The sequence below is a fragment of the Balaenoptera ricei genome, chromosome 4 (assembly GCF_028023285.1).
Source record: "Balaenoptera ricei isolate mBalRic1 chromosome 4, mBalRic1.hap2, whole genome shotgun sequence".
Classification (NCBI taxonomy): Eukaryota; Metazoa; Chordata; class Mammalia; order Artiodactyla; family Balaenopteridae; genus Balaenoptera; species Balaenoptera ricei.
Genome location: NC_082642.1, coordinates 67,522,228 through 67,548,498, shown reverse-complemented (window position 1 = coordinate 67,548,498; position 26,271 = coordinate 67,522,228). Strand labels below are relative to the sequence as shown.

Below are 26,271 nucleotides of genomic sequence, written 5' to 3'. Positions count from 1 at the left end.
AGCCAGGGGGCAGTGTCTTGACTCAGTCAGCTGTGGGTGACCCTCTTCCCTTTTCCTGGGGTAGGGTAGGGGATGGGGGGAGAAGTGGGGCAAGAAATGACTCTGTCACTATATGGTGCCTTTTTAAAGGAACATTAAGGGGCTTCCCTGCTGGCGCAGTGGTTTAGAGTCTGCCTGCCAATGCAGGGGACACGGGTTCGAGCCCTGGTCTGGGAAGATCCCACATGCCGCGGAGCAACTAGGCCCGTGAGCCACAACTACTGAGCCTGCGCGTCTGGAGCCTGTGCTCCGCAACAAGAGAGGCCACGACAGTGAGAGGCCCGCGCACCGCGATGAAGAGTGGCCCCCGCTTGCCGCAACTAGAGAAAGCCCTCGCGCAGAAACGAAGACCCAACACAGCCAATAAATAAATAAAAAAAAAAAAAAAAAAAAAGGAACATTAAAAGTGTTTTTGTTTTGTTTTGTTTTTTGTAAGAAAGAAAGAGAGGAAGGAAGGGAGGGAGGGAGAGAGGAAGGAAGGAAAGAAGGTCCTCAGAACCATGTAAACTAAAATGTGACATGACTTTGAGCATCTGGAAGAGGGCTTGCTGATAAGAAATGGAAATCCATTTGAACTGGATACAAGGATCATTTGGCTTTGATTGGTACCAAAGTTGAAACATCGAGTTTTTAATCCTAACATATGACTTACTTGTCTCTACACTGGACGGTATTCACTTGGTCATAATAATGTGAATGCTGCTTGTTAATGTTTAACCTTTGAATTAATCTATAAACTGAACCTGGAAAACTTTAAAATGTTACATAACAGAAGAAAATGTTAACAATTTGACAACATAAAATTAAAAACTTTTTGCAGAGCAGACAGTTTAATGCTCTCCACCCACATGGCCATCCCGCACTGGCCTCCATGAGGCCCCCTGCCCCAGGACACCCCTTGCACTGGAGCCTGGAAAGTGCACATGAGAGCACGCCCACCATCAGCACCACCTCTCCCACCCCCAGTGCCTAGGACTCGAAGGGGCTGCCTTTCGCTTCAGGGACCTACAGGCTGACAGAAGAGAGGGTGTGCTCTGAGGGAGAAGAGACCGAGAGCGAAAAGAAGGAAGAATGATACTCCCACTCTAGAAGGTGAACAGGATGTCTGTGGAGAGTGAAAAGGCAAAAAGAGCTGTTAGATGCAGAGGGGTCAGTAGACACATGGTTCTAATAGTTTCCTCCAAGGGAAACTGTAGAGCATAATAATTAATAGCACAGTTAATAGAGCCATCCCATCCCATCTATCACTTATTAACTGGCAACCTTTCACAAGTTATGCAAGAAACTGCTCTGTGCCTCAGTTTCCATGTCTGAAAAATGGGGATAATAATCTCTATTTCATAGGTCCAGTTTAGGATAAATGACTTAATATATATTAAGTGTTTAGAACAGATCCTGGCATACAGTAAGCACTAAATAAATGTTTAATGTTATCTAACATCATTGGGAGTTATGAGATGCTGTCTTGGTAAAATTAAAAATAAAACAAAAATAACAGCTGTTTTAAATTGGAGGTGGAAGGGGAGGAGAGAAAGTATAGCTTAAGTAGACACAATACCTTTCAGCTTCTCAGAAGTTCAGGTAATAAATAATGCCTGAAGTTTACAGTTGAAGAAACAGCACCGTTTTGTATTATTTAAAGTTAGAAAGGCAACCATTAGAAACACTAAAACCAGAAATAGTTATAAGCATTTTATTATTTGTCTAATCAAGTAAAGAATTTTTCATTTAAAAAATAGTTATAATATATTTGGCCCAAATTAATTCTACGAAAGCTGAACTACAAAAGCCAAACAAATCAAGCTGAATCTATTCTTTTGCAAATGAATTCAGCCTGGCAGATTTATTGGGAAGTGAAAAATAATCTCTCAGCCTATGATATTTTCCTGAGTCTTTGCCACACTTTCCAGGGTTATAGCAATTCCACACCTCTTGACGGCAAGACTCAGTTCTTGGGGAGGTACAGTATTAGTGCCTTATGTCACATTTTTGAACTCTACAAAAATTATCCTGGCCCACAGCCCAATTTCATCCAGACTCATGTGACAGCTTTGCCAGATCCAGCGTGTGGGTGCAACGTATCTGCAGGGCTGAACTACTTCCTCTAGCAAATTGTTACACCGGTTATCAGTTTTCACATTTCTTGCAGGCAGGTGAGCCACGAAGTGGTGTTTCCATCAGTAATAACAAGACTGCTCCTTGGACCATTCCAGCATATCAGAGCTGCCACCTCTCTCATCTCTTCACCTACTACTCCTTCATGCAATGCTTAAAATCTGCATTCTCACTAAGGCACATCTAACAGACACATGTTAGATTAACACCTTCTGAGAGGAACTAAAACACCAAAGGTATTTAGACATACATGAATGTGGTTATTCTTCATTTCAGTAATGCAGTTGGTTCACTTTCCCTGATATGCAGCTTTCCCATAGATTTTGGAACAATTTTAACAGTTATTTAGCACTTATTATGTGCTAGGAATTGACAATCTAGTTTAACAGATAAATTAGACCCCCCAAAATGTAACAGAATATAAGTTCTATGATGAAGGTAAACACAGGGTGCTGCTGGAACAGTTAGGAGGGGGACTAACCCAGCCTGGGAAGTATAGTAGAGTGACAAGTAAGGTTTCTTGAAGGAGAGAATGGTTAAGCAAAAAAGGAGAGGAAGGGCATTCTCAGGAGAAGGTACAGGATATTATAGATAAGGAGCTGGAATAAGAGTCAGACATGTTCTGGGAAGGGTTTATTTGGGGAAGTGGGAGGTAAGAAGGAGCCAGGTCATAAAGAGAGGGCCTTTACGATATGCTAAGGAACATATATTTTTCTGGAATTCTCCAGGAGAGACATTGAAACATTTTAAGCAGGACAATAACATAATCATTTTGTTTTAGGGAGGTTACTCTGCTCTAAAGGATGGATTTCAAAAGGAGGACAGGAATATCAGTTAGAAGGTAAATCAGACACTTCCTCTGGGCCACTTCAAACCCTCTCAGTCCCACCGCTTCTTCCGGAAGCCACTGCTGGAGTATGGAGTATGTGCTACTTACCTCTCACTTTCTGCACCAGGGATTCCTGAGGCTTTGGGGTGTCAAAATCGCTACTGAGCATTCATGCCAAGTGCAGCCTGGAATTGCTGGGGACTTGATGACCATGAGACCACCCTATGTCCATGGCACCACCCTTGAAAACTGGAATGGAAGCTGAGAAATCAATGCTCAGCTTCCTCCTTTCACATAACAGATGGAAAATTTCTACACGACTGAGCAAGGGTGGTTTGTGGTGGTGGCCAGCTTGGTAAAGCAGACTGTGTTGGCTTTCCCTCTTTCTCCATTTCTTCATTCCTACTCCCTAGGATGAACTACCCAAGTAAACCTTAACACAAGCCTTTTTTTTCCAGATTCTGCTTTTGTGGAACCCAGGCTAAGACTAAAGACTACTACATAAATTCTGGAGAAAGTCATGTGTGCCTGAAATACAGCCTGGCAGTGGGAATGGAGACGAGGAAATGGACTCATTCATAAGATCTTAAGGATGTGGAATCAGCAGCATGGCTATGAGGAATGAGGAGAAGAGACAAGACTAGGCCTAGGATGACTCCAGGTGTCTGATTCAGGTGGTAGGGTGGCCTTTCACAGAAAGCTGTAGAGAAAAAAGAGAAACAGTACTGGAGGGGTAAAGGAGGGAGAGACTTCAGATGTGAATATACAAAATGGGAGATGGTTTTAAATCATCCAGGGGATGATGTCCTGTGAGCAGTTTCATAAATAGATATAGATATATATATGATATAGATATAGAGATATACATAAAACAGTACAGTATGAGTCGTAAAATACAAAGAAATGAGGAACAAAGATGAACATTTGGGGGACATCTACATATAAGGGCTGGACAATGATTCTCTATATATTCAATGAAATACACTGAGATCTAGTTCAATAAGTAAGAAGAAAAAAAAACCCAGACGACACAGATTCCAAAGGAGGAAAAGGTTTTAAAAAGGAGGGGATGGTTTACAAGAACAGAACCAGAGGTCCAACTGATAAGAACTGAAACGTATACATCAGATTTGACACATGGAAAGTCACAGGTGACCTTGGCAAACAAGTTTCAGCAGCAAAGTAAGTGCAAAAGCCAAATAGCAGTGGGTTACAGGGTGATAGGAAGAGCAATAAGAGAGTCAGAAAAAATAACAACATAGAATTTGCTCCTTCCCCCACCAGAGATATATAGAAAGATGACAGATAGTTGCATAGATGGATGATCTGTTCTACCTATGTGATAGACAGATCATCTGTTCATTATTTTAAAATTTAGACAATAGAGAAGAAATAACTTTTAAAAATCACTTTGTTTCATTCATAGATACTAACTACTATTATTTTGGTATGTCTCTTTCTAGACATTTTCCTAATCATATGTAATACTTCTAGCAAAAACGTGATCATATTCTATATACCGTTTTATAATCTTTTTTTCATATAATAGGTAATAAACATCTTTCCATGTCCATAAATCTATATCTAAAACATCATTTTTAATGACTGTGTAGTATTCCATTGCATGAATGTATCACAATTTACATAACCAATTCCCAATTAAAGGACATAAAACATTGTTGTACTGACAATCTTGTAATACAGCTATGCATGCCTATTTACTTATGATCAATTTCTGGAAGGAGTCTGACTCTATCAAAAGATACGTTTGGTTTGTTTAAAGATTCTGATAGAACTATGCACCAAAAGTTTATAGCACAAGTGCTCCATGAAAGCACTGTTTCCACATACCTTTGAAAATAGTGCATCATTAGTTGTTGTTTTTTTTAACATCTTTATTGGAGTATAATTGCTTTACAGTGTTGTTAGTTTCTGCTGTATAACAAAGTGAATCAGCTGTATGCATACGTATATCCCCATATCCCATTTCTCTAGTGTTTCCCTCCCACCCTCGTAATCCCACCCCTCTAGATGGTTGCAAAGCACCGAGCTGATCTCCCTGTGCCATGCAGCTGCTTCCCACTAGCTATCTATTCTACATTTGGTAGTGTATATATGTCAATGCTACTGACTTCATCCCAGCTTACACTTCCTCCTCCCTGTGTCCTCAAGTCCATTCTCTATGTCTGTGTCTTTATTCCTGTCCTGCCCCTAGGTTCATCAGAACCATTTTTTTTTTTAGATTCCATATATATATGTTAGCATACGGTATTTGTTTTTCTCTTTCTGACTTACTTCACTCTGTATGACAGACTCTAGGTCCATCCACCTCACTACAAATAACTCAATTTTGTTTCTTTTTATGGCTGAGTAATATTCCATTGTGTATATGTGCCACATCTTGTTTCTCCATTCATCTGTCTATGGACACTTAGGTTACTTCCATGTCCTGGCTATTGTAAATAGTGCTGCAAAGAACACTGTGGTACATGACTCTTTTTGAATTATGGTTTTCTCAGGGTATATGCCCAGTAGTAGGATTGCTGGGTCATATAGTAGTTCTAATTTTAGCTTTTTAAGGAACCTCCATACTGTTCTCCATAGTGGCTGTACCAATTTACATTCCCACTAACAATGCAAGAGGGTTCCCTTTTCTCCACACTCTCTCCAGCATTTATTGTTTGTAGATTCTTTGATGATGGCCATTCTGACTGGTGTGAGGTGATACCTCATTGTAGTTATGATTTGCGTTTCTCTAATGATTAGTGATGGTGAGAATCTTTTCATGTGTTTGTTGGCAATCTATATACCTTCTTTGGAAGATATTTAGGTCTTCTATTTAGGTCTTCTGCCCGTTTTTGGAATGGGTTGTTTGCTTTTTTGATATTGAGCTGCATGAGCTGCTTGTATATTTTGGAAATTAATCCTTTGTCAGTTGCTTCATTTGCAAATATCTTCTCCCATTCTGAGGGTTGTCTTTTCGTCTTGTATATGGTTTCTGTTGCTGTGAAAAAGGTTTTAAGCTTCATTAGCTCCCATTTGTTTCTTTTTGTTTTTATTTCCATTTCTCTAGGAGGTGGGTCAAAAAGGTTCTTGCTGTGATTTATGTCATAGAGTGCTCTGCCTATGTTTTCCTCTAATAGTTTTATAGTCTCTGGCCTTACATTTGGTCTTTAATCCATTTTGAGTTTATTTTTGTGTATGGTGTTATGGAGTGTTCTAATTTCATTCTTTTCCACGTAGCTGTACAGTTTTCCCAGCACCATTTATTGAAGAGGTTGTCTTTACTCCATTGTATATTTTTGCTTCCTTTATCAAAGATAAGGTGACCATATATGTTTGGGTTTATCTCTGGGCTTTCTATCCTGTTCCATTCATCTATATTTCTGTTTTTGTGCCAGTACCAAACTGTCTTGATTACTGTAGCTTTGTAGTATCGTCTGAAGTCAGGAGCCTGATTCCTCCAGCTCTGTTTATCTTTCTCAAGATTGCTTTGGCTATTCGGGGTCTTTTGTGTTTCCATACAAATTGTGACATTTTTTTGTTCTAGTTCTGTGAAAAATGCCATTGGTAGTTTGATAGGGATTGCACTGAATCTGTAGATTGCTTTGGGTAGTATAGTCATTTTCACAATGTTGATTCTTCCAATCCAAGAACATGGTATATCTCTCCATCTGTTGGTATCATCTTTAATTTCTTTCATCAGTGTCTTACAGTTTTCTGCACACAGGTCTTTTGTCTCCTTAGGTAGGTTTATTCCTAGGTATTTTATTCTTTTTGTTGCAATGGTAAATGGGAGTGTTTCCTTAATTTCTCTTTCAGACTTTTCATCATTAGTGTATAGGAATGCAAGAGATTTCTGTGCATTAATTTTGTATCCTGCTACTCTATCAAATTCACTGATTAGCTCTAGTAGTTTTCTGGTAGCATCTTTAGGATCCTCTATGTATAGTATCATGTCATTTGCAAACAGTGACAATTTTACTTCTTTTCCAATTTGGATTCCTTTTATGTCTTTTTCTTCTCTGATTGCTGTGGCTAAAACTTCCAAAACTATGTTGAATAATAGCAGTGAGAGTGGGCAGCCTTGTCTTGTTCCTGATCTTAGAGGAAATGGTTTCAGTTTTTCACCATTGAGAATGATGTTGGCTGTGGGTTTGTCATATATGGCCTTTATTATGTTGCGGTAGGTTCCCTCTATGTCTACTTTCTGGACGGTTTTTGTCATAAATGGGTGTTGAATTTTGTCAAAAGCTTTTTCTGCATCTATTATCATATGGTTTTTATCCTTCAATTTGTTAATATGGTGTATCACATTGATTGATTTGCATATATTGAAGGATCCTTTCATTCCTGGGATAAACACCACTTGATCATGGTGTATGATCCTTTTAATGTGCTGTTGGATTCTGTTTGCCAGTACTTTGTTGAGGATTTTCGCATCTATATTCATCAGCGATATTGGCCTGTAGTTTTTTTTTGTGACATCTGTGTCTGGTTTTGTATCAGGGTGATGGTGGCCTCATAGAATGAGATTGGGAGTGCTCCTCCCTCTGATATATTTTGGAAGAGTTTGAGAAGGATAGGTGTTAGCTCTTCTCTAAATGTTTGATAGAATTTGCCTGTGAAGCCATCTGGTCCTGGGCTTTTGTTTGTTGGAAGATTTTTAATCAGTTTCAATTTCAGTGCTTGTGATTGGTCTGTTTATATTTTCTATTTCTTCCTGGTTCAGTCTCAGAAGGTTGTGCTTTTCTAAGAACTTGTCCATTTCTTCCAGGTTGTCCATTTTATTGGCATATAGTTGCTTGTAGTAATCTCTCATGATCCTTTGTATTTCTGCAGTGTCAGTTGTTACTTCTCCTTTTTCATTTCTAATTCTGTTGATTTCAGTCTTCTTTTTTTCTTGATGAGTCTGGCTAATAGTTTATCAATTTTGTTTATCTTCTCAAAGAACCAGCTTTTAGTTTTGATCTTTGCTATTGTTTCCTTCATTTCTTTTTCATTTATTTCTGATCTGATCTTTATGATTTCCTTCCTTCTGCTCACTTTGGGTATTTTTTGTTCTTCTTTCTCTAATTGCTTTAGGTGTAAGTTTAGGTTGTTTATTTGAGATGCTTCTCATTTCTTGAGGTAGGATTGTATTGCTATAAAGTTCCCTCTTAGAACTGCTTTTGCTGCATCCCATAGGTTTTGGGTCATCTTGTTTTCATTGTCATTTGTTTCTAGGTATTTTTAAATTTCTTTAGTGATCTCTTGGTTATTTAGCAGCGTATTGTTTAGCCTCCATGTGTTTGTATTTTTTACAGTTTTTTTCCTGTAATTGATATCTAGTCTTAAGATGTTGTGGTTGGAAAAGATACTTGATATGATTTCAATTTTCTTTAATTTACCAAGGCTTGATTTGTGACCCAAGGTATGATCTATCCAGGAGAATGTTCCATGAGCACTTGAGAAGAAAGTGTATTCTCCTGTTTTTGGATGGAATGTCCTATAAATATCAGTTAAGTCCATCTTGTTTAATGTGTCATTTAAAGCTTGTTTTTCGTGCTTCCCTAGTGGCGCAGTGGTTAAGAATCCACCTGCCAATGCAGGGGACATGTGTTTGAGCCCTGGTCTGGGAAGATCCCACATGCCATGGAGCAACTAAGCCCATGCACAACTACTGAGCCTGCGCTCTAGAGCCCAAGAGCCACAACTACTGAGCCCACATGCCACAACTACTGAAGCCCATACACCTAGAGCCCATGCTCTGCAACAAGAGAAGCCACTGCAGTGAGAAGCCTGCACAATGCAACGAAGAGTCGCCCCCACTCGTCGCAACTAGAGAAAGCCCGTGCGCAGCAACGAAGACCCAATGCAGCCAAAAATAAATTAAAAAAGAAAAGAAATTTAAAAGAACAAAAAGCTTGTGTTTCCTTATTTATTTACATTTTGGATTATTTGTCCATTGGTGAATGTGGGGTGTTAAAGTCCCCTACTATTATTGTGTTACTGTCAATTTCCCCTTTTATGGCTGTTAGCATTTGCCTTATGTATTGAGGTGCTCCTATGTTGGATGCATAAATATTTACAACTGTTGTATCTTCTTCTTGGATTGATCCATTGGATCATTATGTAGTGTCCTTCTTTGTCTCTTGTAACAGTCTTTTTTTAAAGTCCATTTTGTCTGCTATGAGAATTGCTACTCCAGCTTTCTTTTTTTTATAAGCTTATTTTATTTATTTTTGGCTGCATTGGGTCTACGTTGCTGTGTGCAGCCTTTCTCTAGTTGCGGCGAGCGGGGGCTACTCTTTGTTGTGGTGCGCGGGCTTCTCATTGCGGTGGCTTCTCTTGTTGCGGAGCATGGGCTCTAGGAGCATGGGCTTCAGTTGTTGTGGGTCGTAGGCTCTAGAATGCAGGCTCAGTAGTTGTGGTGCACGGGCTTAGTTGCTCTGCACATTTGGGATCTTCCCAGTCCAGGGCTTGAACCCATGTCCCCTGCATTGGCAGGCAGATTCTTAACCACTGTGCCACCAGGGATGCCCCTCCAGCTTTCTTTTGATTTCCATTTGCATGGAATATCTTTTTCCATCCCCTCACTTTCATGTGTCCCTAGGTCTGGAGTGGGTCTCTTGTTGACAGCATGTATATGGGTCTTGTTTCTGTATCCATTCAGCCAGTCTATGTCTTTTGGTTGGAGCATTTAATCCATTTACATTTAAGTTAATTATTGATATGTATGTTCCTATTACCATTTTCTTAATTGTTTTGGTTTTATTTTTGTAGGTCTTTTCTCTAGGTAGGAAAAACAAGAGAAGGAAGTTTCTTTAGCATTTGTTGTAAGGCTGGTTTGGTGGTGCCGTATCCTCTTAACTTTTGCTTGTCTGTAAAGGTTTTAATTTCTCCATCGAATCTGAATGAGATCCTTGCTGGGTAGAGGAATCTTGGTTGTAGGTTTTTCCCTTTCATCACTTTAAATATGTCCTGCCACTCCCTTCTGGCTTGCAGAGTTTCTGCTGAAAGATCAGCTGTTAACCTTATGGGGATTCCCTTGTATGCTATTTGTTGCTTTTCCCTTGATGCTTTTAATATTTTTTCTTCGTATTTAATATTTGATAGTTTGATTAATATGTGTCTCGGCGTGTTTCTCTTTGGGTTTATCCTGTTTGGGACTCTGTGCTTACTGGACTTGATTGACTATTTCCTTTCCTCTGTTAGGGAAGTTTTTGACTATAATCTCTTATTTTCTCAGACCCTTTCTTTTTCTCTTCTTCTTCTGGTACCCCTACAATTCGACTGTTGGTGCGTTTAATGTTGTCCCAGAGGTCTCTGGGACTATCCTCAATTCTTTTCATTCTTTTTCTTTATTCTGCTCCCTGGCAGTTATTTCCACCATTTTATCTTCCAGCTCACTTATCCATTCTTCTGCCTCAGTTGTTCTGTTATTGGTTCCTTCTAGAGTATTTAATTTCAGTAATTGTGTTGTTCATTACTGTTTGTTTGCTCTTTAGTTCTTCTAGTCCTTGTTAAATGTTTCTTGTATTTTCTCCATTCTGCTTCTGAGATTTTGGATCATCTTTACTATCATTACTCTGAGTTCTTTTTCAGGTAGGTTGCCTACTGCATCCTCATTTATTTGGTCTTGTAGATTTTTACCTTGCTCCTTTGTCTGTAACATATTTTTTTTGTCGTTTCATTTTTTTTGATGGGTGGTGCTGTATTCCAGTCTTACTGGTTGTTTGGCCTTAGACGTCCAGCACTGGAGTTTGCAGGCAGTTGGATAGAGCTGGGTCTTGGTGCTGAGATGAGGACCTCTGGGAGGCCTCACTCTCATTGATATTCCCTGTGGTCTGAGGTTCTCTGTTGGTCCAGCGGTTTGGATTCGGAGCTCACACCACAGGAGCTCGGGCCCGACCTCCGGCCTGGGAACCAAGATCCCACAAGCTTTGTGGGGTAGTTTAAAAAAAAAAAAAAAGGAAGAAAGAAAAAAAAAGGAGAAGTACAATATCAAAGAATACAAAACAAAATAAAATTAGAAAGATAAAAAATATATTAGGAAGGGAAGAAATATGGGGACATATGTATAACTGATTCACTTTGTTATAAAGCAGAAACTAAAACACCATTGTAAAGCAATTATACTCTAATAAAGATGTTAAAAGAAAGAAAAAAGAATAAAAAGAAAAAATAATATATTAGGAAAAATAAAAGTATAATTGAAACAACTGCAACAAGGTAAATTGAAACCACAACAGAAAACAAAGAAAAAGAGAAAAAGGGGGGGGGGGGAACAAGCCAAAAGGAGTGATCACTAACAAAGTATAAAGAATAAAATTAGAAATATAAAAGACTTATTAGGAAAAATAAAAATATAAAAGAATCAACAACAATGAATCAACAAGGTAAAACAGAACCCCATCTAAAAGAGGTAAAAAAAAAAAAGGCTTGGCTATGGGGGCAGAGTTTAGGTGGGGAGGTGGAACTTAGGCAGGGGTGGGGTTTAGGGTGGGGCGGGACCTAGGTGGGGGGAGAGGTGACGTTCAAGCATGGGGCAGGGCCTCTGCTTAGGACCTGTGTGGAAGGGAGAGGCAGCACGTGGAAAGGAGGGCCTCTGGAGTGTGGCGTTCTGGAGTTGGAGGTAGGGCCTTGAGTGAGGGCATGTGGGTGGGGTTTAGGTCCAGAGCGTTGGATGAGTTCTCTGAGGGTAGAGGTGGGGCCCTGGGTGGGGGTGTAGGGGTGGGGCTTGGGTTCTGCATAGCAGGAGGGAGGCTCCGAGGGCAGAGGATTAGGCCCGGGAGCCCAACAGGCTCCCTGGTGCCTAAGTGGACAGGGAAGGCACTGGCCCTGTTCTCTTCCATTCCCTCGTGCCCCTCCGCATCTCCCCCAGGGTCTCCCCATCGCCGCTGGACCCCTAACCGTGGGTGGGTCCCACTGCGTGTTAAGAACTCCTCCCCTCCCCCAGCCACCCCTCAGGGGTGCTGGTCCCAGAGGTCCAGCCTTTACTTTTGCTTCCCCTTCCCTCCTTCCCTCCCACTCCCTCAGGACCCACGCGCCTGGAGGGGGCCTAGGTGGGCAGAGGATCAGGCCTGGGATCTCAGCAGGTTCCTGGGGGCCCAAGTGGGCAGGGGAAACCTGGCCATGCTCCCTTTTGATCCTCTGCCCTCCCAGTGGTTCCCCAATTTCCCCCTTTGGGCGTGGGATCCCTTCCCCTCCCCCAGCCGCCCCTCGGGGCGCCAGTCCCGTCCCGCCTCCACTTCTCCTCCCCCTTCACTCCCCCCACACCCCATGTCCTACTCGGTTGCTGGGGGTTCCTCCTGTCCCCTTAGGTGTCCGTGGTCCCCCACCGGTGCCCGGTAGGTGCCCTAGTTGTGAGGAGGCGCGAATTCCACATCCTCGTAGTACGCCATCTTGACTCCATTCCCCTCATTAGTTTTAATACAGACCTACCTTGTTATATTACACTTGGCTTTATTGTGCTTCGCAGACACTGCAGTTTTTACAAATTGAATGGTTGTGACAACCTTGCATCCAGCAAGTCTATTGTCGCCATTTTTCCAACAGGATTTGCTCAGTTTGTGTCTCTGCGTCACATTTTGGTAATTCTTGCAACATTTCAAACATTCTCATTATTATTATTATATTTGTTATGGTGATCTGTGATCAGTGATCTTCGATGTTACTACTGTAATTGTTTTGGGGGCACCACAGTCCATGTTCATAGTGAACTTAGTCTATAAATGTTGTATGAGTTCAGACTGCTGCACTGAACAGCTGTTCCCCCACCTCTCTCCCTCTCCTCAGGCCATTATTCTCTGAAACACAAGAACATTGACATTAGGCCAGTTAATAACCCTACAATGGCCTGTAAGTATTCAAGTGAAAGGAAGAGTTGCATGTCTCTCACTTAAATCAAAAGCTAGACATGATTAAGATAAGTGAGGAAGGCATGTCAAAAACTGAGATAGGCCAAAAGCTACGCCTCTTGAGCCAAACAGTAAAGTTGTGAATGCAAAGGAAAAATTCTTGACAGAAATTAAAAGTGCTACTCCAGTGAAAAATGATAAGAAAGTGAAACAGCCTCACTGCTCATATGGAGAAAGCTTTAATGGTCTGGATATTACATCAAACCAGCTGCAACGTTACCCTAAGCCAAAGCCTAATCCAGAGCTGGGCCCTAACTCTCTTCAGTTCTGTGACGGCTGAGAGAAGTAAGGAAGCTGCAGAAGAATGGTCTGAAACTAGCAGAGGTTGGTTAATGAGGTTTAAGGAAAGAAGTCATCTCCACAACATAGAAGTGCAAGGTGAAGCAGCAAGTCCTGATGTAGAAGCTGCAGCAAGTTGTTCAGAAGATCTAGATAATTAGTGAAGGTGGCTCCACTAAACAACAGATTTGCAATGTAGATAAAACAGCCTTATATTGGAAGATGCCATCTAGGACTTTCATAGCTAGAGAGAAGTCAATGCCTGGCTTCCAAGCATCAAAGGACAGGCTGACTCTCTTGTTAGGGGCTAATACACCTGAAGACTTTAAGTTGAAGGCAGTGCTCATTTACCATTCCAAGAATCCTAGGGCCCTTAAGAATTATGCTGAATCAACTCTGCCTGTGCTCTATAAATGGAACAACAAAGTCTTGATGACAGCATATCTGTTTACAACATGGTTTACTGAGACCTGCTCCTCAGAAAAAAAAGATTTCTTTCAAAATATGACTGCTGGGGCTTCCTTGGTGGCTCAGTGGTTGAGAGTCTGCCTGCCAATGCAGGGCACACGGGTTCGAGCCCTGGTCCGGGAAGATCCCACATGCCACGGAGCGGCTGGGCCCGTAAACCATAATTACTGAGCCTGTGCATCTGGAGCCCGTGCTCTGCAACAAGAGAGGCCGCGATAGTGAGAGGCCCACACACCGCGATGAAGAGTGGCCCCCGCTTGCCGCAACTAGAGAAAGCCCTCGCACAGAAACGAAGACCCAACACAGCCAAAAATAAATAAATAAATAAAATTAAAAAAAAAAAAATGACTGCTCATTGACGATGCACCTCGTCACCCAAGAGCTCTGATGGAGATGTACAATGAGATGAATGATGTTTTCATGCCTGCTAACACAACATCCATTCTGCAGCCCATGGATCAGGGAGTAATTTTGACTTTCAAGTCTTATTATTTAAGAAATACATTTTGTGGGCTTCCCTGGTGGCGCAGTGGTTGAGAATCTGCCTGCCAATGCAGGGGACACGGGTTCAAGCCCTGGTCTGGGAAGATCCCACATGCCGCGGAGTAACTGGGCCCGTGAGCCACAGCTACTGAGCCTGCGCGTCTGGAGCCCGTGCTCCGCAACAAGAGAGGCCGTGATAGAGAGAGGCCCGCGCACCGCGATAAAGAGTGGCCCCCACTTGCCACAACTAGAGAAAGCCCTCGCACAGAAACGAAGACCCAACACAGCCATAAATAAATAAATAAATAAATAAAAATTAAATTAAAAAAAAAAGAATCTGGTCAACAACCTTTAAAAAAAAAAAAAAAGGAAATACATTTTGTAAGGCTATAGTTGCCATAGATAGTGATTCCTCTGATGGATCTGGGCAAAGTCAGTTGAAAACCTCTGGAAAGGACTCACCATTCTAGATGCCATTAAGAACATTCATGAGTCATGGGAAGAGGACAAAATACCAAAGTTAACAGGAGTTTGGAAAAAGCTGACTCCAACCCTCATGGATGACTTTAAAGGGTTTAAGACTTCAGTGGAGGAAATAACTGCAGATGTAGTAGAAAAAGCAAGAGAAGTAGAATTAGAAGGGGAACCATAAGATGTGACTGAACTGCTGCAATCTCATGATAAAACTTTAACGGATGAAGAGTTGCTTCTCATGGATGAGCAAAGAGAAGTGTTTTTTTGTGAGGGAATCTACTCCTGGTAAAGATGCTGTGAAGACTGTTGAAATGACAACAGAGGATTTACACAAACTTAGTTGACAAAGCAGCACAGGGTTTGAGAGGATTGACTCCAATTTTGAAACTTCTGAAGTAAAATGCCATCAAACAACATTGCATGCTGCAAAGAAATTGTTCCTTAAAGAAAGAGTCGATCGAAGGGGCAAATTTCATTGTCTTATTTTAAGAAATTGCCAGCTACCCCAGCCCTCAGCAAACAACACCCTGGATCAGTCAGCAGCCATCAACTCGAGGCAAGACTCTCCTCCAGCACAAAGATTCACTGAAGGCTCAGATGATGGTTAGCATTTTTTAGCAATAAAGTATTATTTAACTAAGGTATATACATTGTCTTTTTGTTTTAGACATAATGCTATTGCACACTTAATAGACTACAGTATAGTGTAAACCAACTTTTACACGCACTGGGAAACCAAAAAATTTATGGGACTTGCCTTATTTCAATACTCAGTTTATTGCAGTGGTCTGGAACCGAACTTGCAATATCTCCAAAGTAGACCTGTATATGTAATTTCTCACCATATACAAACAACTTATCTTTATGAAGTAAAACATGTCTATCTTGACGGTTTTGTCTTGTTTCTTTTCCCCACACACAGAGGTTATGACAATATTTTCCTATATTTTATTGCTTTTATATTTCAAAACGGAACTTATTTTCAAAATGATATAAGCTGTAAATATAACTTTGTTTTCTTCCAAACGGATAGCCCATTATGTCAGTATATTCATAAATAAACCATCCTTCACATCCAAACTGAAATGACACTCTTATCATTTATTAGTTTCTCATATATATTCTGATCTTTTTTTTCCTGGATCTTCTATATTATTTATCTAATCTAGTTGTCTATACCATTCCAGTACTAAGTGGGTTTAATTATAGAAACTTTGGGAGGCAAGTCCTCCCTAACTTGCAAAAGAATTTTGGCTTGTCTCAGATGTCTACTCTCCCCTACAGACATTAGTATTAGAATCATTTTGTACTATTCCAAAAAAAAAAAAAAGCAAACAAAAATAAACAAAAACCTACTTAAAAAAAACAAGTGGGACTACATCAAATTCAAAGGCTTCTGCACAGCAAAAGAAACTAACAACAAAATGAAAAGGCAACTTACTGAATGAGAGAAAATATTTGCAATCATATAGATGATAAGGGGCTAATATCCAAATATATAAAGAACTCATTCAACTCAAAAGAGCCAAAACAAAAAATCCAATTTAAAAATGGGCAGAAGATCTGAATAGACATTTTTAGACATACAGATGTCCAACAGGCACATGAAAAGGTGCTCGATATCACTAATCATCAGGGAACTGCAAATCTAAACCACAATGAAATACCACCTCATACCTGTTAGTATGGCTATTATCAGAAAGATAAAAGGAGACCTGGTGAGGTTGTAGAAAAGGGAATGCTTGTACACTGTTGCTGGAAATGTAAATTGGGGCTGCTGTTGTGGAAAACAGCATGAAGGTTCCTCAAAACATTAAACATAGAACTACATATGATCCATTCTGGGTATTTACCCAAAGACAGAGAAAACACTAACTTGAAAAGATATATGACCCCCATGTTCACTGCAGCATTATTTACAAAAGCCAAGACATGGAAACAAGTGTCCAGTGATTGGACGAATGGATTAAAAAATGTGACACAAACACACACACACAAAATGGAATATTTATTCAGCCATTTTATTAAAAAAAGGAAATCTTGCCATTTCTGACAACATGGAGGGAACTACTTAAGGGCATTATGCTAACTTAAGTCACACAAAGACAAATACTTTATGGTCTCACTTATATGTGGTATCTTAAAAACACGAGTTCATGGACACAGAGAACAGATTGGTGGTTGCCAGAGGTGGGGAGTGTGGGGTGGAGGGTGGGCGAAATGGGTCAAAAGGTACAAACTTCCGGGCTTCCCTGGTGGCGCAGTGGTTAAGAATCCGCCTGCCAGTGCGGGGGACACGGGTTCAAGACCTGGGCCGGGAAGATCCCACATGCCGCGGAGCAACTAAGCCCGTGTGCCACAACTACTGAGCCTGCGCTCTAGAGCCTGCGAGCCACAACTACTGAAGCCCGTGTGCCACAAATACTGAGCCCGCGCGCCTAGAGCCCATGCTCCGCAACAAGAGAAGCCACCACAATAAGCCCGTGCACCGCAATGAAGAGTAGCCCCCGCTCACCACAACTAGAGAAAGCCCACGAGCAGCAACAAAGACCCAACACAGCCAAAATAAACAAATAAATAAATAGATTAAAAAAAAAAAAAAAAAAGGTACAAACTTCCAGTATTAAATAAGTCATGGGGATGTAATGTACAGCTTGGTGACTGTAATTAGTAATACTGTATAATATATTTGAAAGTTGCTAAGAGACTAGATCTTAAAAGTTCTTATCACAAGAAAACAAATGGGTAACAATGTGTGGTGATGAATGTTAACTAGACATATGGTAGTGATCATCTTGCAGTATATACAAATATTGAATCATATTTATAACTGAAACTAATATAATGTTATATGCCAATTATATCTCAATAAAAAATTTATAAATAAACAAGATTTTAAATGGAAATGCAGTGAATTTAGATATTAATTTAGAGTTATTTTAAATATTAGGTATTCCCATCTAGGAAAAAGAAGTCTCTATGATCATTCAAGATTGCTTTTTGCCCTTTAATAAGGGTCTGTATTTACACAGGGTCTGTTCCTTTCTTATTAAATTTATTCCAAGGGATTTTATAAAGTCTGTCACTATTGTAAGGAGAATTTATCTGTTGCTTCAAATGCTAACTGGATATTGCCAACTTGAAGAAAAGCTTTTGATTTCTGTATTACCTATCATGTAACCAGCCAAATATTAATTCTAAGATTTTTAGGGAAGTCTTTGGAGTATACAGCCACATCATTAATAATTTCCCTATTCTTTTTTTTTGATGTATACCAATTACTTAATTTTTTTGTATTTTCAATTAGCTAAAGCTTTAAAAACCCAATAAACAGTTGTGGGGGAGGGTAAATCTACCTTTTCTAATTTAATGCAATGGTATGTGTATTTCATGTAACATGATATTTGCTGTTCTTACAAAGTATTACATTTAGATGATTTCCCTCTATTGCTATTTTGAGGATTTTTTTTCCTCTTTAAAAACTTTTATTGTGAAATATATAATACAGCTTAAAATTTAAAATGAATATTATGAGAATAACAAAATAAACGCCCATGTATACACCATGCCGTATTAAGTTACCAGTACCTTAGAGTCTCCCTTTGTGCTCCTCTCTGACCATATCTCTCTCTCTAAACCCACCCTTCCAAGAGGTAACTGTTATGCAGAATTTTGTGCTAGTTATTATGCCCTTGCTTTTCCTTAAAATGTTACCAGCTATCTATCCCTAAATAACTGTCCTTCTTGTTTTTGAACTTTATATTGTTTTTGAACTTTATATAGACAGAATAATGCTGTATCTATTTTTCTGACTTGCTTTTTCACTCAGTATGTTCCTGAAATTAATGTTTTTGGACATAGATAAAATGCATTCATGTCATCACTGTACGTCATTAAATTGTATGACTATCCTGTAATTTACATATCCATTCTACTGTTGACACTGGGTTGTTTCCAATTTGGGAATACTACTATAAGCAATGCTGCTGTAGGCATTCTCACACCTGTACACCAGCAGACACACGTGTGCAACGGCTTCCCTAAGTAAGAATGGATATAGGTTTGGTCATGTACAACTTTACTACATAATGACAAACTGACTTCTGTGCAATAAATCAATTCATCAATACGTCAATTTACCTATCCTTGCACCAAATACCATTTCGTTTATAAGTCTTGGTATCTTGTAAATCAAATGCTCTCACCTTGTGCCTCCTCACGAGTATCTTAACTTTATTGGCTATTTGCTCTACCAAGTCTATTTTAGAATTAGCCAGTTTAATAAATTAAAAATTCTTATCGAGGATGGACAATCAATTTGGGGAATTTCTATCTAAGAATATACTCTGTACTGTTAGATTAATGACTTCTAATAAAGTTTTAATTTTCTGCATAAAACTCTTGCAAATCTTCTGTTGGAATTAATTCTAGTATCTTATATTTTTTGTTGCCATTGTAACTGTCACCTTTTTTTTTTTTTACTATAGCTTTTGATTTTTGCTGGTACATAGAAATAAAATTGATTTTTACTTATTTCCAGAACCTTACTAAACTCTTATTAATTCTACCAATTTATCTGCATATTCTTTGTGGAGGTGGGGAGGGAAGATGGGCCTATGCAGACAATAACTCCCCTGTGAATAAGAATATATTTTTTCCTCTTGAATTCTTTTTATTATTATTTTTTAAATATTTATTTATTTATTTGGTTGCACCAGGTCTTAGTTGCCCCATGTGGGCTCCTTTTGTTGCAGCAGACAGGTTCCTTAGTTGCAGCTCCAGGGCTACTTAGTTGTGGCATGCGAACTCTTAGTTGTGGCATGCATGTGCGATCTAGTTCCCTGACAAGGGATCGAACCTGGGCCCCATGCATTGGGAGAGCGGAGTCTTATCCACTGCGCCACCAGAGAAATCCCTCCTCTTGAATTCTTACTTTTTTTTTTTTTTTTTAAATTGTCAGTGCACTGGCTAGGACCTCCAATATAATGACATCCTTGTATTCTGATCTTGAAGGAAATGCTTTTAAAGTTTCATCATTAAGTAAGATGTGTGCTGTAGTTTTTCTTGGTGAAAGTCCTTTACTACCTTAAGGAAGTGCTTTTTTATGCATTAAATTTTTCAGATGTTTTTTATTTATTATTGAGATGATCCTATGATTTTCCCCTTTATCTGTAAATGTGGTGAATTACATTTTGTATTTAAAAACTGATTTTGCATTGTTAAAGCAACCTTGCATTCCAGAGATAAACTCAACTTAGTAATGATGCATAATCTTTTTTATGCAATGCTGAATTCACATTGCTAAGAGTATTAGCAATTTTAGAATTTTTCCATTGATAGTCTTAAATGAGATTAGACTATAATTTTCCTTTCCTTTTCTCTTTGTTCTGATATCAAGGTTATGTTAAAAACTCATTAGAAAATGGAAAATGTTGGGATTTCCCTGGTGGTCCAAGTGGTTAAGAATCCACCTTACAATGCTGGGGACGTGGGTTCAACCCCTTGTCAGGGAACTAAGATCCCACATGCCACATGGCAACTAAGCCCACACTACAACTACTAGGCCCACGTGCCACAACTAGCGAGCCCGTGTGCCGCAACTACTGAGCCCGCGCACTCTGGAGCCCGCTCGCTCATCACAACTAGAGAGAAGCCCATGCGCTGCAATGAAGAGCCTGTGTGCCAGAACAAAAAATCCCGCGTGCCGCAACTAAGACCCGACGCAGCCAAAAACAAATAGGTAAATAAATATTTAAAAATAAATAAATAAACGGAAAATGTTTTCTCTTCAATCTGTTCCTTGAATTTGGGGTGTACTTACCCTGAAACTATCTAGGCCAAGCATTTTCTTTGTAAGAAAGAATTTTAACTTTGGAATCTATTCTTTAATAATTATAGAACCAACCAGGATTTTTTTTTCTTACTGAGTCATTTTTTTTGTATTTTCTTCAGAATTTATCAATTTCAACTAAGTCTGCAATTTGACTGGCATAAAGTTGTTCATAATATAATATGCATGTGTCAGTGTATTATATCACATCTAACATTTTATATTTGCTCTCTCAACCTTGAAAGATGTCAACATTATTGGTCTTCTTAAAAAGCTAAATAAAACAATAAATTACTATGAAGTGAACAAGTGTATAACATAAAGGTTAAGAAATAGAATGCTGCCAGAGTACATAAGTTCCCATGTGCCCCTTCCTCATTTTCCCCCATGGAGGTTATACTATGTTGGCTTTTAGAGTAACAATTTTCTTGTTTGTCTTTAAACTTTTACCAGATAACTCTACAAACTTACACAATAAAGTATCACTTTGTCAATTTTTAAACTTTATATAAATAGAATTTTAAAAATAGTTATTTTTATATCTGTTTTCTTTGACTCAATACTCTCAAGATTTATCCAGGTCATTGCATGTTCAGGAGTTCATTCAATGCATGACTATAATACAGTATATTCATCCATTATAATGTTGATATAAATTCCTGATTTTTCATTTTCAGGCTATTATGTATAATGTAGCTATGAACATTCTTTTTTGTACATGGATTCTGATATTCACGTGTCTATTTTTCCTGAAATAAATATCTGGGATTGCAACTGTTTGGTTTTAAGGTATGCATATCTTAAACCTTACTGCTTAATGCCCAAGCGTTTTGTAAAATGATTATACAATTTACACTCCTACAAGCAGTGGAAGAGACTTCTCTGCTTCCCATTTGTGCTAAGCAAATATGGTGCATGTGCAATTGTATCTTACTTGCATCTTCTGCATTATGAATGAGGAACATTTCTTAATAAGCTTATTAGCCATTTGGGTTTCTCACTTGTAAAATGCCTTTTTTTCTATAGAGATGTCTGATTTTTCAGATTTTTAAGTTATTTACATATTCTGGATATAAGTCATTTGTCAGTTGCATAAATTGCAAACATCTACTCTGTGACTTTCACTCTCTTAATGATGTCTTTTCATGATTAGAAGTTCTTAATTTTAATGTAGATTTATCAATCTTTCCCACTATAATTAGCTTAAACAAAGTAACATGTTTAAGTAATCTTTTCCAACCCAACAGATTAAAAATACTCTCCTATATTACCTAGTAAAATCTTTATAGTTTTACCTTTCATATTTAGGTCTACAATTCCCTTAAAATTCATTTTTGTATAGTATGTGAAGAAATTAATTTCCTTCTCTTCTTTTTTTAATAAAGATACCCATTTTTCTCTGCACCATTTATTGAACAGACGGCCTTTCCCCCAATGTTTTAAAGTGCTACTTTTGTCTGTTTATGTATTTTCAATTATAATTCATTAATCTATTTGTGTTCAGTACACCAAAACTTCCAACACCTCAACGTCTTGATTGCTACGACTTTATAATAAACCTTGTTTCTAATAAAGCTTTGTATTTTGACTGGCTTTGTTTGAATCTATAATTCAATTTGGGGGAAACATTTTTCAAAAGTAAAGTAACCAATCCATGACTATGGTATAATATCTCTATTAAGGTCTTTAATTAACGTAAATAAAGTCCCATGGTCTTCTCTGTAAGATCTTGTACATCTTTTATTAGATTTATTCTTAAGTACTTCAGTGGTTTTTATGCTATTGTAACAGGTATCTTTTAAGAAAAAGCATTTTCAACCTGTTTGTGGCTAGTGTTAATATAAATGATATTTGTATACTGATTTTGTATCAGAATTTAACTTAGTAACTTATCTGTAGATTCTTTAGGATTTCCTATCTACACAATCATATCATCTGTGAATAACAGCAGTATTGGTTTTTCCTTTCTAATTTTTATACCATTTCTTTTTCTTACAATACTGCACTGGGAGGGACTATATTAAAATGTTGATTAAAGGTGCAGTAGGCACCCCTCTCCTTTCTGATCACAAAGAATATGTTGCCGGGCTTCCCTGGTGGCACAGTGGTTGAGAATCTGCCTGCCAATGCAGGGCACACGGGTTCGAGCCCTGGTCTGGGAAGATCCCACATGCCACGGAGCAACTAGACCCGTGAGCCACAGCTACTGAGCCTGCGCGTCTGGAGCCTGTGCTCCGCAACAAGAGAGGCCGCGACAGTGAGAGGCCCGCGCACCGTGATGAAGAGTGGCCCCCACTTGACGCAACTAGAGAAAGCCCTCGCACAGAAACGAAGACCCAACACAGCCAAAAATAATAAATAAATAAATAAAAATTAAAAAAAAAAAAAAGAATATGTTGCCAAGGTTTCATCATTAAGTATGATGTTTGTTATAGTTTTTTTGGTAGATAATCTTTTATCAGTTTAAGGATGTTCCATTCTACTCCTAATCTGCAAAAAGTTTGATCACAAGAGACAAATTTATTGGATGTTTTCCCTGCAACTACAGAGGTAATATAATTTTTCTCCCTTAACCTATTAGGAAAATATACTGATAAATTATCTAAAATTAGAATAACCTTGTGTGCCTGGCATAAACCCAACTTGGTTATGATATACTATTCTTCTTATATATTACAATATTTCATTTGTTAACATTTTGAAATATTGAATGTATTTTCACAAATAGGATTAACATTTCTTAAAATGTCCAAAGTTATCTGGAACTCATAAAATGAGATGGGAAGTCTCCTTCCTCTATTCTCTTTAAGTATTTGTGTAAGATTGGTATTAATTCTTCATTAAATATTGAATAGCGTTATCCAGTGAAGCCATTTGGGCCTGGTGATTTTTTTCTAGGAATAATTTAAAATGTGGATTCCATTTCTACAGTGTTTATAGGAACATTTATATGTGTTCTATTTCTTCCTATATCAGTATTAATAAGTTACATTTTTCTAGAAATATGTCTATGAGAATTGTGGTATTCTGTTGCAGTAATGAGTTCCAATTTGCTCACATCTTCCTGCATCCACACTCCTGGGTAATAGTACCTTCCCACACTGACTTTAAAGCTCCCTTTAAAGTTAAAATTAACTACCTGCTACACTTTGCCAGTGAACATCCAATACATTTCCAACTTCATGCCTTTTCTCACATCACTTCCTCTCCCTGGAAAACCCACATCTTTGGAGGCAACCATAGCTCCCTCCATGCCAATACAATGATAAAAGTTGTGTATTTTCTGCCAGAAAAAATGCATACATGCACATAAACACAAACTCTTATATAAACTATCATAGGATTCACTACCTCCATTCTGCAAAGTAGATTCCAGATTAAAGACTTCTAACTTACACATTGCCAAGTATATATAACGCTTACAAATACTAATAGAGGGAGAAATAAGCAATAAATATGCAAGCAAATATACAACAGAGCAAAGGTTGATATAAGCATTCATACTGGCCTATGAAAATTTGTCTAAAAGAACTGTTTAAAACATGAAACATAAAATATACTTGGGTTTTAAGTATTTATTTACAAAGTTCTTCCTAATACAACTGCTTTTAAAATATAGCAATAAAGGATCATTTACTATTTAAAAGTGGTACATATGTGGCATAGAAAAAAATCTATATAGTCAGTTAAACTATTATAACTGATAACTGAAAATTGTTAGGTGACAATTAAACATTTGCAGTACTCCCTAAACAGGTAGGAAATAAAAATGCATTTATTCATAGGAACTTGATTAATTTGTATTACTGACTTAAAAAAAAAAAGACTACTGTGAAAGATGACATCAGGGTTTGAAAAATATTTTACAAAAGCAAATAAATGTATTTCAGTTTTACACTTAATTATGAGGCCATGATAAAAATTTGACCATACACTTATCTATGTATTTTACAGCAGGTTAGCCAACTTTAGAATTATTTCATAAAGAATATAAACAATCTTTACCACAATTTCCCCATGGTCTTATCCTTCAAAATAAAATTCCACACACTATCAAACTAAATCAAGATTTGCTAGTGGCTAAAATCACCATAAGTATATTGTCCCTTAAACAGCTACAAGTATACACCAGTATCACGTTTGTGCAAAATATACATTATTTTCTAATCTTTCTGCCCTTATCTCAATTTGCAAGCGTATTTTGAAACCATCTCCTTTAACTGTTATTCTTGTTAATAGGGGAAAATCTTTTAAAATCCACATGCTGTATCTTTATTTATTAAATAAACTGCAAAAGGAGCAGTTAAATAACTACTTTAAATAGCACATGTGGACCAAGAACCCACTATTCAGAGATCTATGCAGGTTTTTATCTAGTAAGTACTGTGGTATCACTTAATTTCTGAACAAATTGAGATACACAGATATTTATTTCCAAAAATTCATTCATGGACACTATACAAAGAGATTCACAGCAGTATTTGGCGTCAGCCAATAAAATTTATTTACTGTATCACGTGGCAAAGTTACTAATATCATGAATAACTTAAATGACTGGTCTTCAATTGGATTCAACAAAGAGAAAAATTACATCAAAATCAATATAATTTTTTACATGAATTAACAAAAAATGTAAGAGGTTAACCTTACTCTTTCAAGAAGAAAATAAAATGGCATAGTTTAGTGTTACCTTCTTTCCAGCGTTCACCAAGTGCTAACGACAAGTACCATTTAAGTCAGTTTCTTATTTGAATATGAGGTTGTTTAAAAGTTTCTACAAATTAAGATTTTTTTAAGCTTCATATCAAATGAGTTGTAGATCTACTTAAAGTATGACTTCTCCTTTCAAAGAAGGAAGGAAGGCTGACAAGGGAAGGAGATGGGATGCCCTGTAAAGACAAAATATTTTGTACTTAAAATTTTTTCTTTTAAAAATTGTAATATACAGTTTAGTATCATACATGTCATTTTTACATTTTACAAGTTATCATAATAATTAAGACATCTGAAAAATCTAAACTCTTTAAATAAACAGAAACTTAAAATTAGGGGGAAGGGTGGGGAGAACACATAATTAAAACTATTTTAGCATTCTGAAAACAAGAAACAAATGGATAGACTACTACATATGAACTCAGTTGAAACAGATATATGCTTAGTGTTTCAGGTTTTTTTTAAATTATAAATTAGAAGATAAGTTTTGAGGTTAAAAAGACAAACCCTAGTGGCTTCTTCTTAACTTAATCATAAAGCAGAATTAAGAGGAGTAAAATTACTTCATGGGAAATAATTTTCTAAATTAAAAGTCATAAACTCTGAAAGAGTTTTTATATTATGTATGCAACCCATATTTATATGTCTGTATGTGTCTGTGTGTATGTATGATCTTGTTCCATATAAAAATTGAGCAAAACAGCAGTGCTTCTGATAATAGAGATTATTAATATATTAAGCTGTCTAAACTTATTGTTTCAGAGTGTCAAAGTTAAATATCATCAGATTTTTAATAACAAAGAAACACAGACATGAATACCAAACACTCAAGAGGGGGTGTAAATCAAAACAAATTATAAAGGTACTGTTTTATTTTAGCAGATATTAATGGCTAACTGTAACTAAACTTAGAGCCAGCAAGGTAGCTAGCTATAAGTTCTCATCAACTAGGTAGTAAATAAAATGAAGTGTTTAAAGAGCTAGGTTGGTAAAGTATTACCATTCAAGTGATAGCAAAGCAATGATTTAAGTAGATAGTATGATAGTTTACATTTTCCTCAGGTAAAACCTTTACGATTTGCCATATTAAAAGCATAAATTTTACATAAATGTCATAAATCTAAGATTAAGAATCAGAT

At 37.8% G+C, this 26,271-nt stretch overlaps 1 protein-coding gene across 5 annotated transcripts in view; it reads right to left on the bottom strand.

Moving 5' to 3' along the window:
- Positions 1–23,979: 23,979 nt before the first annotated feature.
- ECT2 (epithelial cell transforming 2) overlaps positions 23,980–26,271 on the bottom strand; it is a 69,380-nt gene continuing 67,088 nt past the window's right edge. For 3 of the 5 annotated variants that reach the window (XM_059922006.1, XM_059922007.1, XM_059922008.1), the window contains one exon: positions 23,980–25,308. In XM_059922006.1, the coding sequence (XP_059777989.1) occupies positions 25,219–25,308 (90 nt within the window). In that variant the 3' untranslated portion in view covers positions 23,980–25,218. The remainder of the gene's footprint in view (positions 25,309–26,271) is intronic. The other 2 variants (XR_009503071.1, XR_009503070.1) reach the window with 1 other exon arrangement.